Source organism: Callionymus lyra, chromosome 5, assembly GCF_982586985.1.
Source record: "Callionymus lyra chromosome 5, fCalLyr1.hap1.1, whole genome shotgun sequence".
Classification (NCBI taxonomy): Eukaryota; Metazoa; Chordata; class Actinopteri; order Syngnathiformes; family Callionymidae; genus Callionymus; species Callionymus lyra.
Genome location: NC_141822.1, coordinates 31027418 through 31046786, shown reverse-complemented (window position 1 = coordinate 31046786; position 19369 = coordinate 31027418). Strand labels below are relative to the sequence as shown.

The 19369-nt window shown below is 38.1% G+C and overlaps 1 protein-coding gene across 2 annotated transcripts in view; it reads right to left on the bottom strand.

Moving 5' to 3' along the window:
- cwc27 (CWC27 spliceosome associated cyclophilin) overlaps positions 1 to 19244 on the bottom strand; it is a 32379-nt gene extending 13135 nt beyond the window's left edge. The window contains exons 1-10 of one of the 2 annotated variants that reach the window (XM_087791949.1): positions 18968 to 19244; positions 18676 to 18772; positions 18487 to 18599; positions 18275 to 18418; positions 18112 to 18210; positions 17945 to 18048; positions 17665 to 17734; positions 17196 to 17275; positions 17086 to 17110; positions 16837 to 17015 (exon numbers count right to left, since the gene is read on the bottom strand). In XM_087791949.1, the coding sequence (XP_087648075.1) occupies positions 16837 to 17015; positions 17086 to 17110; positions 17196 to 17275; positions 17665 to 17734; positions 17945 to 18048; positions 18112 to 18210; positions 18275 to 18418; positions 18487 to 18599; positions 18676 to 18772; positions 18968 to 19009 (953 nt within the window). In that variant the 5' untranslated portion in view covers positions 19010 to 19244. The remainder of the gene's footprint in view (positions 1 to 16836; positions 17016 to 17085; positions 17111 to 17195; positions 17276 to 17664; positions 17735 to 17944; positions 18049 to 18111; positions 18211 to 18274; positions 18419 to 18486; positions 18600 to 18675; positions 18773 to 18967) is intronic. The other variant, XM_087791950.1, reaches the window with a different exon arrangement.
- Positions 19245 to 19369: the final 125 nt, after the last annotated feature.

Genomic DNA, 19369 nt, shown 5'->3' with positions numbered 1-19369 from the left:
ATTAAAGATTTCTAAGACAAAGTAACTCATGACTTTCAAGGTTATCTCAGATTTTTATATCAATGCTGATTACCGATATACTTCACCCTCCAACTCTTTTCCTTATAGCGCGGACCTTTTTTGTTATCGTCTTTGTAGTTACCTTTAGTTTGCAGTTAAATGACCTTTGTTTTTTTCATTGTGCAGTAAACATGTTGTTGTCTACTATATAATTTAGATTTTTTTCCCCCAGATTGATACACAGAAATTATGATTTTTTTAACTACAGTCAACAGCAATAAACATTGACTGAAATTTGTTCAAGCAAACTTTAAAGTTACCTTTGACAGAGTAATGTACTTTCAAAAGGAAATCATGTAGAAGTGCATCTTTACAAGTTTGGTTTTATAATTAAAAAGTCATACGCTAGCAATGCATGTCCCAAATTAAATTTAATTGGTATCCTTGATATTAAAAGCTGTGCATGAGGAGCTGAACTGGACTTCAACTACTCTGTTTCCCATTAGTACCCTGATATTATATTTAATTTGAAAGTCTTTATTTAAGCAAGACTAAAATATTACGAGTTCTTGGTTTTTCACTTGTCAAGAATGAATGGTAAAAGTTTTGTTTCCCCAAAATAAAAATCAGATGGCGACAAACTAAACCAACTGTGGTGTCTGATGGATTACTTTCAAATCCAAAATTTATCAAGTCACAATTACAAATGGCAAAAGTAGTGCCAAACCATTGTGGTTTAATGGCATGACTTTTTGAATCCGGTCGCAAATTCAGTGTCCAAGGGACTTAATAATGAATTCAGCACAAAACATTCCATTTCTTTTTTTATATTTTGCAGCTCTGCTCAGAAGTCTTTGCCTCTAAACACTCGTGGGTCGGGGAAACACAATACAAAGTGTCACAGACAAGAATGTTCATTAAAAGTTTGCGGTGCTCCAATAAACTCGATGCAGTCTTAAGTAAAATGATTGTTTCCCCTTTAAAGCTCCTGGAGAGAAAGAGCAGGGCGTAAAAGCCGAACGAACATATGGAAATGTTTGTTGTTGGGAGTAATTGTCATCGTTGAGAGAACTCAATAAAATACTTTGTGAAAGGGAAATTACTCTGAACACAGGGAGAATTCCAGTTATTTTTAAACAATCCAACCAAGAAATGCGACACAATCTTTGGGACACGATGTTCGAAGCAGCAGATCTTGAGACAATGATGCAGAACTTGCTTGAGGATTACAAAAAGTATTCTTCAACAAGAATGAGTAGAAATAAGTCCTACTCAAACCCCATGAAAGGTTAAAAAAAACATCTGTGAACAAAACCATTCAAAGATTCAGGCGTTCCAAAGCAAACAGGATGTATCACACTACAAAAGTCCACCTGAAGACACATACTGGGATGTTGTGTATCAACACAGCAGAACCAAAACGTAAAGATTCAAGTTTGTGGGCTCTGTCTGCTAGATTGAAAGGTGAATGGGCCGGATGTGGCCCTGAGGCTTTAGCTTGCACATGCATGGTTTGAGCCAAGCCGGACTTTGTCTGCAGACATTTTTTGATGTCAAACTTGGCAGGTAACATAAAACTCCAGTTTCCCCCAGTCACGTTTGAACCTTAAAGCTACGCCAGCAGGGAAGCTTGAGACTGATAATATTTTGAGAATGCTTCGTCTCTGTCCGGCACTCTTGCTTAGCTACGAAGCGCAGGATAAGATGGGCAGTCTGGGCTTTTGGCCTAAAATTCATGTCAGGCATCTCCAGATCAAACAATGCCTGCTTGGGTTTCTTACATCTGCTTCACTGGACTGACATTTATTCACATCATTTTCTTTTATCTCATTCCACCCTGGCTCTGTTTTCAGCTCTTCTTGAATTTTGCCATTTACTCTGACTGAGCTAAGGATTTTACTTTAAGGTATACAATTAAAGTGTTGAATTTGATTGGACTGAGATTTCAGGCAAGGGAGAACTTTATAAGTATATGTAACAAACAGGTAAATATAAGATGTTTTGATGGAAGAGTTACTAGTTGTGCCTGAATAAACATACAAATAATGAATAAAGTATCCAATTCTTTGTTTTTATTTGTATTGCTTTTGTTGTTTTGGGTGCAACTAAAAAGCATATGACCAGCAAAGAGTATATCAGAAATATACAGAGATATACCAATTGCGGATATGTTTATGGAAAAAATTAGGGTTAACACAGTAAACAACTCAAGGCAAAGCAAAATGATGTTTGTTAAGACAAGCAAAGGTACAATAAAATTTGGTTATACTGATCAGGGTATGAGCGATAGCAAGAGGCAGAAAATTGGATTTTAAATAATGGAAATACTTTATACATTAATTGATAGTGTTACAACAAGCTTCCTTTATATTTTTCATATTCTTTTTTGACACTGAAAATTATTTTATAGGTGCCTTTATACTGTATTTTATTCAGAATTAATTGTAATTGTAAATGATTAGAAATAGTTGATTCAATTGAACAAATAAAATCATATCGTAAAGAGTTTTGCTTTTCCATGTCAGAATTATTTTTTATCGTCGTTTCTTGCTTTCCCATCACATTACCGCTTGACAGTAATAGATCATGTGCTGTATGACAAGTCTTGTTCACACGATCCCTGATCCTTCACAACTACACAATAAACCTGAGACAAGGTGTTACAAGATTAAACATTAGGTCAAGGTAAGCTAAGAGAAGGTGCTCCTGGAGGAGATCGGTAATACGACTGAGTGGAGTAGATGAGCAAATAAACAATAAATGATAACACAGAGGTTAAAATGATGAGAGTCAATGAAAATAAACCATTGTAATTGATTGATAAGAAATGTCATGAACTGAACATGAGGAGACGAAACCAAAACACAAAGTTTGAGCAACACACAAAATATGGAACCAATTACAGGTCTATTAGAAGCCTTTTATGTTTTTGAAATGGATATTATTTAAAAAAGGTTAAAATTGACTTTGACTATCATGGAAATGCAGTGCAAAATATAAAATGTTAACGTTCAGGGAGCTCTGTGTTCCAGAACAAACTGTCTTTAGGAGGGAAAGTTTGGGTATGTTGTGTTGGCCTGGCGACTAAGAGTCATTTACCCAAACATTAACAAGTATTAATCTGGGCTTTCCCATAATTTTCCAGTGATATTGTGACTCACATGAATGAATCCTCAATCAAAATTTTGACGCACGACTTCATGTCTCTGATAATGTCATTTCACTCAGTTTATTTTTACACCGCTGTCATGACAGGTATAATTGAGAGTCATTAGGATAAGCGCATCATGAGCCCTGGTCGACACGTTGAAAGGGGTTTCCCCTCTGCAAGTATGTGCTGGTGAAGCCTCGGAATTGATAAGACATGCACGTTTTAATTCTGGTCACTGGTTTTGTTCAGGTTATTCGGTTAAAGATGATAAGAAGGTCATGAGTTTAGCTTCCATGCATTTGCTTTTAAACCTTTTTATTTCCTTAAATGAAAATAACAGAAATGTTCTTTTTCAGGGTAGGGTACATTTGGAAACCAATAATCTAGCAGTTCCAAAAGGTTGTCAATGACCGTGGAGACAAATCTTGTCCAATTAAAGAAGTGTCTTGACTTGCAAATTTGATTTGTTCCAGGAACAGCCTGATCCTGGATGAGAGGCCCAGGACACCTTGGACAGGTCTGTGGCAGTAACTCAATAGGGCTACCGACCTACCAATCAACCTGCCGCTGTGAGCTTGCAAAAAAAATAAATTTATATATCATACAATCCTACCTAAACCTTTGACCTGCAATACAGATCTACAGATAAATGTGTCGTGTACGACAGGCTGGCTAAAAGCAACAGTGTTTTGTATCGCAATAGAGCAGCATTCATGTTCAGATTGTTAAGCCTCATATTAAACAGGTGATTATCATTCAAAATGAGTTCAAGATGCTTTTGATGGATACTTAATTAGAAAACTATTCCCTTCAACATCTTGTGAACCAAAAGCAAGCTTGTGTATGTTTTACTGACACTGGCCTCCCGAGCAGGACTGACAGCTCAGCGTTTATTCACATATTGGACAGCGAAGTAAACTTCGCCTGACTGATCTTCTTTCTGTACTCCTGCCCTGACACGCCGCAGTTCCCAAACAAAGATGTTTCTAGGGCAACTGGGCAAACAATCGGCTCCATGGACGCGGCATCGATAAATGTAGGCAGGACAGAGAGGACAGGAGCAGTCCTGACAACACCTGCTGGTGCTCACCTTGAGGCTGTAGTTAAATTACTGTCAAGAACTCAACGTGAACAGAAATCTATTTTCTAACTTAAACTTCCAAAAAAAAACAAGAGAAAATTCAATAGTGGCAGTGAAACACCAAATAAAAAGGCCCCATTGTGTTTTCACTTTTCTCTGTGTATTATTATCATATTATGTGTCCTATTATTGCTATTGAGTCACCACAAACGAAGCACAGCGCAGAATCACCACTGCAAACGTACTCAGGCTAAATGCAGGCGTAATGTAGTTTGTGACGGGACAAGGTAGACATCTTTCAACTGTTGAATTCTTCCTCTCCCAGATAAAGCAAGTCTCTCATCATGATGATGAAATAAAGTTATTACTTTATAAAGTTCTCCCATGTCTGAAATTTCAGCGAATGAGAGGTTACGAGGCCATTATGATGTAATAAAAGTCTTCACTCCTCCTCCAGCCAGCTTCAAACGCACCTGCTTTGTTTATACAATGAGATCCTTGAAGGTGGAGATCGGGATTGTTGAAATGCGGTGACACACCTCGATGTTTAACCAATCACAGAAAAAAGGAAGCTTTTTCTGTGGGCGGGGCTTAAGGATATTTTCTAATGTAAATCATTTTATCAAAAGATAGTTTTGTACAAACAGACACATTCTGATAAGTACAACAGGTCCAATATCAATTTAAGAGTCACTTAAAGCAACATAATAATTGCCCTTTAGGAATTCAAATTCAACACTTCAACTGGTGTCTCCTGTTCCAGGACTGAAGTGAGCCAAGAGATGTATTTGTGATGTACTGACAGTGAAGGCTTCCAAACATCGAAATATAATTAGGAAAATAACCTGTAAGAAAGTTATATTTAAGTCAAAATTTTTCCATTACTAAAATATTTTATAAGAAAAACAATTGCAAAGAAACACAGGGTCTTTATGCGAGTCCAAATTGAAATAGCTCTACATTGTGTACAAAATAAACATTTTTTTATTTGTCAAAATATCAATTACAGTAACTATGTTTAACATTAACCTATTGATAAGAGCCAGAGTAATACAGGCAGATGACTGCAATTGGCCCCTGCGCCACGCTTTACCCCGGTCTGGTCTTAAGGAAGCAAATATGTCTGGTTTTGTCATTTAACGCCTGATAAATAACTGAAATATGCTCGGGTTGCTTAATTTGGAGCAATTTTTGAACTTCCCATCAGTCCGGAGTTTAGACGGGACTGCCAACTGCTGTCACCTCTTTTTTTCAAGTCACAAAAAAATTGAAACCTGAAGAGCTGCGGATGATTAACTTTTCATAAAGGAAGCATATGGAGTGATTGGCTGGGGCCCAGAACTCACTCATGATTCAGAACCTTGCATTTAATACCGTGGTGTCTGGCAGGAGTCTGAGGCTGACGCTGGAATTTCACAACCTTAAAAATAGTGCAGCAATGACTGTATCGAAAAGGTGAAAAGAGAAATACTCTTGCCTTTTTTGGTTTTCTTGTAATCTCATTTTCCAGGCATCAAGTGACATGCAGAAAATGAAATTACCAGTAAGAGTTCAATAAAAGGAGTCAAATACATATTAAAAAGTAACACTGTCTGGACAGCGGCAGCAGCTTCCCCCGCTACGGTGGACTCTAATGACTGAGCAAGTGATGTGAATGAGTGTGCTGGAATAACAAGTTGGCTGGATGAACTCCCCTCAGGGGGCAATCCATGGTTTGGTCACAAGCCAAGGAGAACTGTGAGCTGCAGCGAAGGAATCTAACCTCAACACAGGAATTTGCATGACTTTGCACAGAGATGCAAACCAGCACGTTACCCACGCGGAGAATCTTCAGTGCCGTCTGAGTTACTTGCACTACAATCTAGCTAACTTTTCTCATGATGCAAGGCAGAAGCGGATCTTCTGGGACGTTGATGCATTTACACAGTTTTTCTCTTCCTTGTAAATATTTCGACTTGTTGGAGGCTGTCAAGTAACGGCACTGATCCTGCTCCAAGAACCGTTATATTTATATTTTCCTTTGCTTTCAAATCCCCCGTTGCTGTCTGGATCTGTTGCCAGCGAGCAAATGCCCCATATTGGGCAGACATGCTACAGTGGGCCAGCGATGTGTAAACCTGGCAGCTCCAAAACATACACAGTCATTGCCGCCAAGAACTGGCTTATCTCAAGTAGTTTTCCACACATGAGAGGGAAAAAGAAAGAAAGCTGTGATGTTTCTTGAGAAAAGTGTTGGCTTCCGACCTATGACAAGAGACAGGTGCAGCGAGTTAATACTTGGTGACACTGCATCCGTGTTAGTCCAATGGGGTTCAGATAATTAATGGCTGGTTAGCTGGGAGCTGCATCGATGTGGAGTTTACAAAGACATGAGGGGTTTGTGGTTGACAGGAGTTCAGCCAAGCTAAACCTCGAATCATTACCATTCATTCACTTTAACCAGCGGAGATGTTTGAAGGCTTTTGATGGCCAAAATATTAAAACTATCTGATCTCTTTTTCAGCTTAAATGGAGAATAACCAAATACTTTTCCATTTGTTCATCTATTGTTGCCCTACTATGTAGATCAACTTTCTGGATGGCCAACTAACATTTTCCATGTTTTCAAGATAATAACCCATTGTGCTCCTACATCAATAGCTATGACATTATAGCCATTGATGAAGAACACAAGGGTGCACTCATCTTTTTTGACATATTTTAGGATAGCGTTATTCTGACTTTTCTTCCCACTATGTATTTAGTTACTTTTCTACCTGTTGACACACTTAATTTATGCCCTGTGTGAAACGATTGGAAACTGATAATGTCAGAACAAGCTACTGGATAATGGTTTCAAGCACTAGCGTGGTGGTCACACATCCACACAATACCTGATGATGGTGTAAATATTATGAGGTGCAGTTTACTGGCTTCCCTGGAGAGGCGAGCAAGTCTGGTAGACACAGCCACACTCCAAGCCACAGCCATATGGAAGCGTTTTGCTTCCCCAGTCATGCCCCGTAGGGTTTAGCAAAATGGCGATTACCACATACACTTGGTTCAGTACTGTCCTCTCAAAAACAAACCCCCCTGAAGAGGCCAACTTCAAGCTTCTGAGATTTGATCGATGGTCATATAAAACAAGTGTCAAACTGTGAGAAAACAAGCTTTACAGAAATTATCAACCACACAGCAGGCAGCAGAGACAAACTCGTCGACAAACCAGATTTGACAACTCTGTTATGACTCTTTGGACTTAAACATTTTGGGTTAAATACATCATCATTTGGAGGCTTTATTTTGGTGACATTGGTCACGGTTGAGTGGCTAAAGCATGTTGGTGCTTAATCTGACTACCGGAGACACAAAGATTGTTTTGACCTGATTTTAAAGCTGTTTTGGTTTCAGGGAGACTGCACATTTCAAGGTTGTCTCAGAAACATGGACTAGAAGAGAGTTGACATAATAAATTCACCGCAGACTGCAATCATCGGGAAAACATTAACCAAAGCAAAAGTATGTTAAGACTGTATATATCAAAGGTTACTCTCTCTCAAAACTTATTTTCGCTTTTGCCAAGGAGGTCCAGCACTAAAACAAAAGTTAAAGTGCAGTCATAACTGAAAATGTTGGATACCTCCAAAATCTGTTGATAAAAGGCATTCTCAAAAGTCAATTGTAAATCACAATAGCCGTGTAGGATCAAACTACACAGGTTTTGAAGTCTAAAAAGTCCATAATGTGACAGGAGCCAGACGCTTTGGCTTCCAGTGGGATTCCTGGAGTAGAGCACCCCGAGTGAAAGGACACTTAACTGGTGTTTTCGAGTTTTAGGATTTACTAGTTGTCATTTTACAGAGCAAATTTGACCCAGATTCTATTATTCGTGTGAATTCCATCTTTGTCCTATATTCTTGAGGAGAGGTACATAGCAACAATCAGAAACTCAGATACTACTATAGCATATTTACATCTTTTTTCTCACAAAACAATCACAGCAATACTGAAAAATTACATCAACTTACTTCACAAACTAACCTGTAGTATTATTTTCGGAAATATGTATTTCATCAGAGTACTTGTAGTATCTTCTTTTTGACCTCGTATCAGAGAAATCTGCCCAAACTTCCCCAAAGAATGAGTGGCTTGACTGAACTGAAATGTTAACAGCAGTTTTACGATCAGGTTCACCAGCGTATTGTGTTTTGTACAGTAGCTGCAGTACTAGTTTTAATAGTGCAGTGGTTTAGTAGGTGATCTTGGAAAAAGGTTCGAATGAAGTTCGAAGCCCTTTCTTCAGACTCTCCAGAGCTGGGCAGTTTCACTGTAACTTGTACTCTTGGCTCAATTCGATAACAAAAGGTGGACAAGGAAATTGTGTGGAGGTAAAATGGCTTCTTTGTTGCAAAGTGAAGACAAAAGTATATACACTGTTCTAACATTACAAGGGTGCAGCCTTGAGTCAGTGGATTAGGATTTGTTGAGTGTTGTGTGACTAATCGAACCTCGTTGTGATGGATTGGTGAACTGATTAGTCGAGTGCCGGTTACATTGTGTCGTTAATTTCAGGATGAAGCCGTAAACAATATCCACATTAAATCCAAAATGTAATGTATATAAATACACAAAGTCTGCTCAGATTGTACGTTACACACTTCAATGCCCACTAAATGAGTGGAGAGCCGTCGGTGTTCCCCCTGGCACAGAGAGCTGCTGAAAAGCCTGAAGTGAAGCAACAGTGTGAGAGCAGAATCACAATGAAAAATACCCTCTTTGTCCTGTGGAACCCTGCACCTACCCTTCGCCTCTTTGATTCCCAGCCAAGACAAACTGCTGTGTTGGTTTACAGTTCTTGTAGCAAGACAATCAGCACTTGTGTTAATATACTACACTCAGGGTGGTGATGCGGTATTACGGAGGTGTGCCTAAGAGATATCTAGAGCATACTGTAGGTGCTCTGTTTAAGCTCAGAGAAACATGGAAGTTAGACGTTATCACCCAATATTGGACCATTGCTTTCCTATTCGACTAAGCTCATTTTTGGCCTTGAGTGTTTTTGATAGACAGATGGATCTGTTTGAGGATATTTGTGTTGAACTGGCCTTATCATTTCAGTAAGTATAGAGCTACACAGCACAAAAAACAAGTTAAGACATTTAAAATTGTGTTGCAGCAACAGGAAGACTCACACCAAGTGTGGGGCGCTGGGCAAAGCAGTGACTCACACCAGGAGAACTGTGGAGTAAAGCAGGTTCGCATTTAAAGACAACAATGACCCGTTCATTATAGATTTTTATGCTCTTATAATCATGAATGGTTTTAATCATAAATTGTGGATAATTATACATTTCTCATGGATAAATATTGAATTTATTTTTCATTCATTTTTTAAATGCAGTGACAATATGGCCATCCATTTCTTTCACTCTTGTTGTGTCAGCATGACTGCACAGAAGAGCTCTCGGAATGATGCGTTTGTCCACTCATGACTCACACAGAGAATAAATGAGGAGGTTTGTTACAAGTTACTTGAACTAGTTTGTTGCACCTGGCCTGGTGTAACATAAGTTAATTTAGTGTCTGCCAATAGTGTTTGGAAATTGACTGGATTTACACTTTACTTTTACAACAAATAAATATGATTTTATCCTAGTTTTAGCTGCACAGCAAGAGGTGTGTGAGTCCGAAACCAAGTCATAGCAGTAACCTCACTTCTTAAGTAGGTTCAGCAGGGCTCCAGAGTTCGAAATAATGACCTGCGCATAGATAGTTGCTGCAAAACTACGCCGTAAGCTGAAAATATTAATATATATATTGACTGTAGCGCTAGTCCCTGCCCCCTCACATGACTGGCTGACATGATGGCTCCCTGAGGTTTTTGAAAATAAATATTGGTTTAAATATGGGCATTCCATTTAAATGTTTCTTAGCATTTTTGAATGATGCATGAAAGTTTGATAAGAAATAATTTCATTTTGAATATCCTATTTAGTTTTCTGCATTGTTGAAATGATAATAATAATGGTGATGGTGGTTATTATGATGTAGACTAATGTATACAACCTTTCAGGCTCACATAGTACTTTATATTAAAAAAAAAGAGTGAAAAACAAACATGAGTTGGTTCATCAGGACAAATATACAAAACATAGTTATGATAATTATCAATGCTTAAAGTTACATTTAACTTAAAATTCAAACCTCACTCATATTCTACTTGGAGACAAAAATGTTTGTTAATTTTAATGTAGCGACTGTAGCTTAGTTGTCTTCGCCTGCATTTTTGTCCGAAAAGACACTTAAAGTCATCCAAATACCTCAATACTGTTTTGTCTGTAACATCCCTATTGGATTGAAGCATCGCCATGAGAGCTTTAGGCTGCCTGGTATAATCCACTAAAAACAAGGCTACTTGATTAATTTTCTTGGGATGTTTTTAAGTTTCATTTTGGAGGAAAATTTTGACGAAGACAACTGAGCTCCAGTCGCTACATTAAAATTAACAAACATTTGTCCATAACTCTAAAAAGAACAGATTACTCTGAAAAGGAAGTCGACATGAGGGTGAGTAGAAAATGAGTTTAGTTTGAATTTTGAGTGAACTATCACTAACTAATGTTTTATTTATAGTTTATTTAAATATAGTATAAAGGAAAACAAAGAAAGTGACCCTTACATGGAATTATATTCAACCCAAACCAAAAGGGTTTTGCGGCTCCCAGTGTTTTCTTTCCTGCAGAAATGGGTCCAAATAGCTCTTTGAGTTGTAAAGGTTGCCGACCCCTGGGCTAAACGATCATTATATACCACACATTGCTAAAAAAATGTTTTAGTTTTCTCTTAGAATCCATTTAAATACTTTATTCCAGGTTTTTAACATTGCTTGATAGGAGTATTACAAGTTATGGCCAAGTGGTTTGCTTTTTGAAGTGATGCGCCTGGATTTTCCTAGCTTTTTGATTCAAAAGGTTAGTCTGGAGCCCTTTTCAGTCAAAAACAGACCAGATTCACCTACACAAAACTTTGCAGTGTTAACACTCCTAAACAAAAACAAGAAGGACTTAAAACAATGTGTAACAGGATGCATGATGCTGCTATAAATACACTAAAATCATACAGCCGCAGCAGTGGGTGGACAGAGAGGGGTTGAGATAGAGAAAGCAGTGTGGTTGTACAAGCGTGGAATAAGTTGTGGAGTGTATATCGAGTTAAATAGTTCGATTTTATTCTAGTAAGAAGACTTTGTTTCACATGTTTAAGTCTTATTTTAAACCAAATATTAGTTTACTTAAAGTTAAGGAATGTTTGTCCTACCTCAGCAGCTAAAAACACCTGGGCACTTATTTGTACCTGGCACAATAAAACTGAACAAAAAAAAGTAGGTTTTTACTTTAAATTCTTTATACAATTGACCATGTTATAAAGTTGAAAATATTTTTCCCCCATCTGTAAGCAGTCAAAACTAATATTGTGTAACTGCCAGTGAAAATAAAACTTGTTTTCACTTAAACTAAAAATCACTCACACAAAGCAAATTTTAACAACTCCACAGTCATAAAATCAAAGTCAACCCAGACGACCTGTATGTAATTATAGTCATAAAAGGGTTAAGGAGCTTAAGAAAAGAGTGCTAATCCGTTTTCAAGCATAAGCAGCTCCAAGATGAACCGACCCAGGACCCAGTGAAGGGATGAGACTCCACATTGGTCCAGGAAATGTCAGATATCTTCCCCGTAGATCGAGTGTCTGGGGAGAGTAAAGAGTTCTTACAGTGGAGCAGCTGCTATTGCAACACAGCAGGTCAAGCAGCAGAAAAGATTGTTGTCAGCTGCATCATTTCCACTTTAATTTTCGGCTCGCTGACAGAGATGAGCGCAAGAACACTCTGAGCTAGACTTTTATTAAGTTGTCCATATCAAACAATGTACAATCTTTACATCTTCCTTCCTGCCGCGGAGACACAATCCAAGTCCGAAAGCCAAGACCACAATCGAATAAATGGATGAACGGATGGTGTTAGTGACCCAAGATAACATGTGTGAGTCTGTGACCCAGCGAGTCCTGAACTAACGTTGAGATGGTTGATACTCATCAAAATTCAATTTCAGCGTGAAGATATGGTTATTATAAATACAGGGGAGAATAGAAGTTGGGTTTTGGCTCTGTGATGTCATCAGTAAGTCCAGACAGGGCTGTCCTTTATCACTGGTCTTTTTCAGAACTGTTATGACAAGTCGAGTTCAAGTATCTTGAAGTCGACCGAGAGAAAGAGTGAGAGTGAGATGGGAATAAGATTCCACATAGTCTTCAGTCGTAAGGCCTCTTTGTCTGTTGTAAAGGAAAGAGCTGAACCATAGCCATTGCTATCCATTCACTAGTTGAGTTGTACGCACAAATGTGGTCACCAGCCTTGCATTGACTAAAATAAAAAGGACAAAAGAGTCTATCTGCAGTCGTCTTGAGAAAGAAGCTCAGATATTTAGGAGAAACTCCTAGTCCAAATATTGCCTTAACAGAAGGGTAGAAATCCCTGGACAGTTTCTTAAATAACCTGGAAACACTTTGGTTCTCCCCCTGGAGAGGGGTTTTCTGGAGGGAAGTCTAAATTGAGTTGTTTTTGAGTTATTTTCTGAAAAAACAGACAGAAAGACAGATGATTACATACAAATAACCTCTTTGGAAGAGGAAACATTGTTATTGGAATATTAAAAATACACTTTTATGATAACACTCCTACTCTTATTGTTCTGGTATTTATGACTAAATGTGTCAATCAAGTGGCTTAACAATCCAACACAAGCGTAAACAAAACCATCAAACTGAACTGGAGTGTGTTTAGTGGGATCTGTTGCTGTGCTGAACTCGTCATTAATAGATTTTAATGACTTCTGCAATGCGTCTAGGCCTGCGGGGCGTCTGATCTCAGACTCTCATCACTTCCAGATCTGCTCTTGAATCCAACAGTTGAGTCACCGTCGAGCTCGTAAACAATTAAATTCTCGAACTCCTTTTTCGAGGCCCCCACGCTGAGAGGAGACGCATTTGTTTGCAAGTGGTTTACGAAGATAAAGACACAAATTACTGGTTGGGTTTTTCTTTTTCAATGTCACTTTGGTGATCATGTTCTGATTTTAAGTTAAAGCAGCTCTGGGTAGTTTTGGGTCCTTAATATTTTTGCACTAAAATAAATTGTGATTGAATGACTCAGATACCGTGACTTGAGGTGTTTTGTGTGATTTTTATTTTCACTGTAAAAGTTCTTGGGGATGGTGTGAACATGCTACATATCGTGCTGATTGTGGTGGTAATTACGGTACAAAAACGAAGTTAAAGTTATGTTATTTACAAAGCCGTCATAACGCATATCATATTTCTGGAAACAGAAAATTCGTCCAACTGCTGCAAACCGGGACATGGCAACGTAAGCGAGTGCTCATGGGAGATGTGGTCTCCCGTCAGGCTAAACACTACCACTTTAGTCCACTGGCGTCGCTCGACTTAAAATCGCATAGAGCTGCTTCAAGTTTGCAAGAAAAACTTTTAATTCTGGATAAAAATTTTTTTTTTACCAACAACTGGCTCGATTAGACAAGATTCTCGAAAATTACCATTTTCATGTCAAGTTTTCCTCATATGCTCACTAAAGCTGAAGATATACTATGCTAGTTCATTAGAAATTTATTGGCACCATCTGTTGGTAGTAGGGTGAAATACAGCCAGTTAATGACGCACAAGTGTTGCCATGGAGACTAGAGTGTTTTGTCTTTAATCTCCTTTCCATAAGAAAACAATAAACAAATTGTTAGGAAATTGTATATTATTCATGCAATCAACAAAGTTAATGTCTCCATCTCTCCATGGGGAATACTGAGGTGTCTCTAGGTCAAATGAATGAAATTCCAGCATCTAAAACATGTGTAAAGGCTCATTTTAGGTGAGCTTCAAAAATGTATGGTATAAAATCAATAATATATTTTTGAAGAAAAAAAGATAATAATAATAATATTGCAACCCACCAAGTGTTCGTCTCTCATCTTTTCTAGCTAGTGGAACTTATCAATGCTCACAACACTGATGAAGGTGGAAGAGAGTTCAATGGAAAGCAGATGTATATTTGAGCAGCGTCTCTTGCGTTACTGAGGGAGTCTGTGAGTTGGAGGTAATGTTTCGACTTTTTTCCTTTTAAGGAGTGTCAGCCATGTAAATATACATCAAGTTTGGCAAAAGACCTAGACCGTCTACAAATGGTACCTTGCATGACATCACTGGTTTAATGGGTTGGACGCCACCAGTTGAGGATCCAGGAGACATTATGACAACATGTCTGAACCACTTACACTTCCTTCCTCTTATTTGGGGTAAGACTGGTTCTACACAGTGTCTCTTGGATGACTGAGCATATAAAAAAGTGAATACACAGAAAATGATTTGGTTGTGGATTTCTGTTATCTCTCAAGTTGATCTGAAAAAGTAGTCAATTGTCCCAGAGTGGTGGTCTAAAGTTACTTGAAAGTCAAAATGGAAGATCAGAAATTCCAGAATTATATCTTTATCTAATGTTGAAGTCTAAAACAAAGATTATGATGCCCATTTGATTATTCAAAGGATCTGTCAACTCACCAATTCTTCTTGATGCATAATCTATCTTTGCGTAGGCATCGTAGAAACTGGACTATGATTGGCCTACACTGTCTTGTCATCAAAGTTCAGATTTTTCGAATCGAATGATTCATTTCACAGATGTCACCCAAGGCCGTTCCGAACATGCCAAACCCACATGTGAGCACATGTGAGTCAACAGAGAACTTTGTCTTTTAATTGAGCTGTCTCTCTTTACCATGGCACAACCAAGAGTCCACGGGAGTCTGCACAAATAATACAGCCTGCCCTCACTCTTGAACAGGACGCCAATATACTCTTACGCCTGGAGCAAGATTTTATCTTCAGGACAGAACGGTCCACCCTCTTCTCACTGTTGGAAAGATGTCATCCACGAGACACACGATAACCAACCCATGATGGATATCATAAACATAGAAAGTCTCTCAAAGTTCTTGAGATTAAAAATTATGATAAGATAAAAAATATATTTAACTGATGTCAATATCAAAACTAATTGATGGATCGATCTATGAAAAGAATCTAACTTACAGTAGCATATGTTTCACACGGTTGACGATAAATTCAAATATTGGTTAAAGATTTTCAAACAACAAGGGTATTTATTTGACTCAGCAAAATTGTGACCAATGGTCTTTATATGAAATCGTTTAAAGCTTCTCTGTAAAAAATGTTAACCTTTGCGTTTCTGTCGAATTAAATACTACCGCCTCATCAGCAGGACAAAGTGCAACAGCGCCGCTATCTGGATTTTGACTTGCATAAAAAAAAAAACATCATTATGTGTGACACATTACTACCACCTGCTGGGCTTACGTGTCATTACAGATGCAGTTGGTCAAATATGCTTTTCTCAAATACTGCCTTTATGAAGATTTGTAAGAAAAATATGATGATTTAAAAGCACGGTGTTGTATTTGATAAAGACATGTCTCTAGTGTAAAAAAAAACTGACCAAAAACTGTTTCCTTCAACTGAGAAAAATCTCTAAACTTGCAACTTGAAAATGGTGTCACAACACGATTTAGAGATTATAAGCCATGCGTTTGTGTCTTCTCGTTTAGACTATTGTACGTTTATTTTTGCGTCAAAACAAGTCGCAGCCGCTTCGCCTGCAGTTAATACAAACTGATCCGCTCTAGTAGAAGAACTCACATTTCCCCGATCCTTAAAAATATTGCATTTGCTGCCAGTTTATTTCATGATCAATTTTAAATTTCTGGTTCTTACTTTTCGAGCTATTCATGGTCAGACTCAACCTTACATCAGTGTTCTTAACCAGAGTCTACCGACTCCTTCAAGAAGGATCCTAAGACCTTTTTATTTGTGCAGGCCGATTCCTAATTTTCTGGGACTCCTTTGTTTGTCTCTATGTTATCTTGGCCATTAACATTTTTTTAATCTGTGTACTGCTTTTGATTGTTCAAGCACGTTGTGACCTGGTCTAGAAAGGTGCTTTACTGTAACTGTTGCTTACTTACTTATTGATAAAAACATACTCAGAAGTTTTAAGACACCATCTAGTGGTCAAAATAGTAAATAGACCTGCTTTTTGAAAGCACAATGTTAGCTCAGTAGGTACTCTGGCTCTGTTGCAAAATATTTTTTTGCTTTTGAAAAACTTGAAAAAACCTAAAAGGTGTGATTTTCGTTTGCAAAGGTGATCCAGCTCTTATTCACTACAAGGGTTTAATGGGTAAAAGAGTGTGATGTAATGAATGCCTTATTAAAACAACTACCATGTTAGGTTCATGGAGAAGAAACCATGGTTAGGCACTAAAACCTCAGTATTCAGATATGCATTCATTTACTTGTATGGGAGGACAAATGTTGTGGTCTGGTGCTGTAAGAGATCGGAATACGACGTTTGCAGGCTGCTCAGCAAGATGTTAATATGCACATATTGAAGTTGTGATGCAACTGAAATGGTTGAACAGTTAATTTTTATCCTAATATATTTATCCTAATATTTTCATCAAATTATTTAAAATCCCAGTGGTACCTGCGGTTGGGCTTCTTCCCTCTGTCCTCATCATTCCCTTCGGCTGCTTTGTCTTCTTTGTGCTTCTTCAGCTTTTGACTGATGATTTCTCTCAACCTCTGTCTCTCTTCTTCAGCTTCAGAATCCTCTTCATCTCCGTCATCATCATCACCATCATCATCATCCCCCTCAACGCCTCCCTGTCAGAGAATGTACTTGTATTTCGATTTCAAGTGACCATTAGCACAGGACATTTCTCATGTGACTCACCTCTCCAGATTTCTTCTTCTTTTTCCTTCAAATCATTAAGACATGAAGTTAAGAAAAGCAAATATAGACCAAATATGAAGACGTGTATCTGAAATCATTTGTGCACGTACTTGCCCAGGACCGAAACTGAGCTCAGTCTGGGGTCGTCTTTTAAGAGGTCATGGCTGCTTTTGCTTTTCCCTTTCAGTGCCTGACAGAAGACATGGAATATAGATTAAAAATAAGGTTCATAACCAAGATATATAGTTAAGGTACTAATTAAGGATTCAATTTTTGTATGACATGAGCAGTGTTTTATATCCTGTAATTGTTGAAACTTTGTCTGTAGCTTCATATTTTTGTTAAAAAATATTTAACAATAATTTTTGCTTGATGAGTTATCTTTTTTCTTCCATAATACCTGAAGCTGTTAAAGCAAAATAAACAATAAAAGGATCAGAAAAAGAAATTTCGAGGAAAACATTTTTTTTACTATTACTTACTAAATGAATTAAGTTATAGCGTTTTGTGAGGAAAGACAGAAAATAAACATTTGGTTATCCACACATATAAAATATATGTTTTGCCAAATATCTGTACCTGACTAACTTGTGTCTCCATCTCCTCGTCTTCCTCAGCTTCTTCTCCAAAAGAGAGCAGACTGAAGTTCCTGCAAAAACCAAAAACTTTCATTCAGGGCAGAAGGGAATGATAAGCCTTTACATTACAACCACCCGCTTTATAAACTAAAACAGCAAGCCAGCAAGAGAAGTTAACCTCCACTTTTAGCGCCACCTACCACTGCGACATATGTATAAATCACCAGCAGAATATATGGGACACAGATAAGGTACCGGCTCAATAGAAAGAGAAGTCTTACTTTGTCGCTTTGGACTGGGATTTTTTAGGTTCTTCTTTCTCTTTATCCTTTTTGGATTTCTTTGTTTCACGAGGAACAATGTCATCGAAGGGACAATGTAAAACCTGAACAAGATTTTTTGCATTTATAGTCATAGACAAAGTAGAAAGGGCAATACAGGAAAATACCTCAGCGCTTCTGATTTTGTGGGGATTGAAGGGTCGCTCATTTTGGTCACATGCCACTTCTGCTAATCTGAGCAAGTTGTAGACTGTGTCTCCGGTCACCTGCATTAGCATCGATAAATGTTTACATTTAAGGGGACCAGTATCTTTTTAATCATTACCTTACCTTTCCAAATATCGTGTGTTTGTTGTTGAGTTCATCAGCACGTCCCAGGGTGAAGAAAAATTGGCTGCCGTTATCATTTGGACCAGAGTTCGCCATGGCAACCAAACCTCGCCTGATAAAGCGCAGCCTGGAGTGAAACTCATCCTGAGAGAAGATGTAAACATTGAATCAATAGGAAAATGTTCTTGATGGCAAGAATTCCAGGTATCAACCTTGAAGGTCTCTCCATAGATGGACTCTCCTCCTTCCCCAGTTCCTGTAGGATCTCCCCCCTGAACGATGAACTCTGGCACCACACGGTGAAATATTGTCCCATCATAATATCCTTTAGGGAAAAAAGAGAAATGAATGTAAAGACATAGAGAGCATCAATAACTGGTTAATGTAGTTGGACTGCTCACCTTCCATGCAGAGCTGAAAAAAGTTCCTGCATGCTTTCGGGGTCTCCTTGGACCACAACTCAATATCGATTTCACCCGCACTGGTCTTCAACAGGACCTGGAATATTGAAGGATTAAATACTGAACTGTCCGTGCAACACGTATTTTAAATGCTATACTAAAACGTGTAGTAACTGGCGCAGCAATGCGGGTCAAATAAAGGACACTCGGAATTAACATCATCTAATAAGTAAATCAACTATTGTTTTTATTTTCTATCTGTACGTCGTCATGATACACTGTGCAAACTTACCTTCCCGTCTGTTGGAGGCTCTTGAATGTAAATATTACTCATTGTCCAAACGTGCCTTTCAATATATATGAAGCAAACTAAAAGTTAAATTCAAAGAGTTTGCTTTATAAATGTTTTATTTCAAAGCAACAACGCTTCACTCCTCCATTTCTCATGTTAGCGCGTCTTGTCGCTTCAAACTAGCCGGGGGCGGACAATTAACACATTTAAATTATGTATGACTAAAATAAAAAGATACAAACTTCATAGAACCTAAGTTGTTCTTTCCTGGTGAATAAGGTCGAATAATGTATAGTATATGAATATCGAATGTCAAATATGATAACTATCAAGCGATAGGTGTTAATAAATACCCCTCTGCTAGAGTTTGGTTCGACCCATGTGTCCCTGTGAAATCCACCG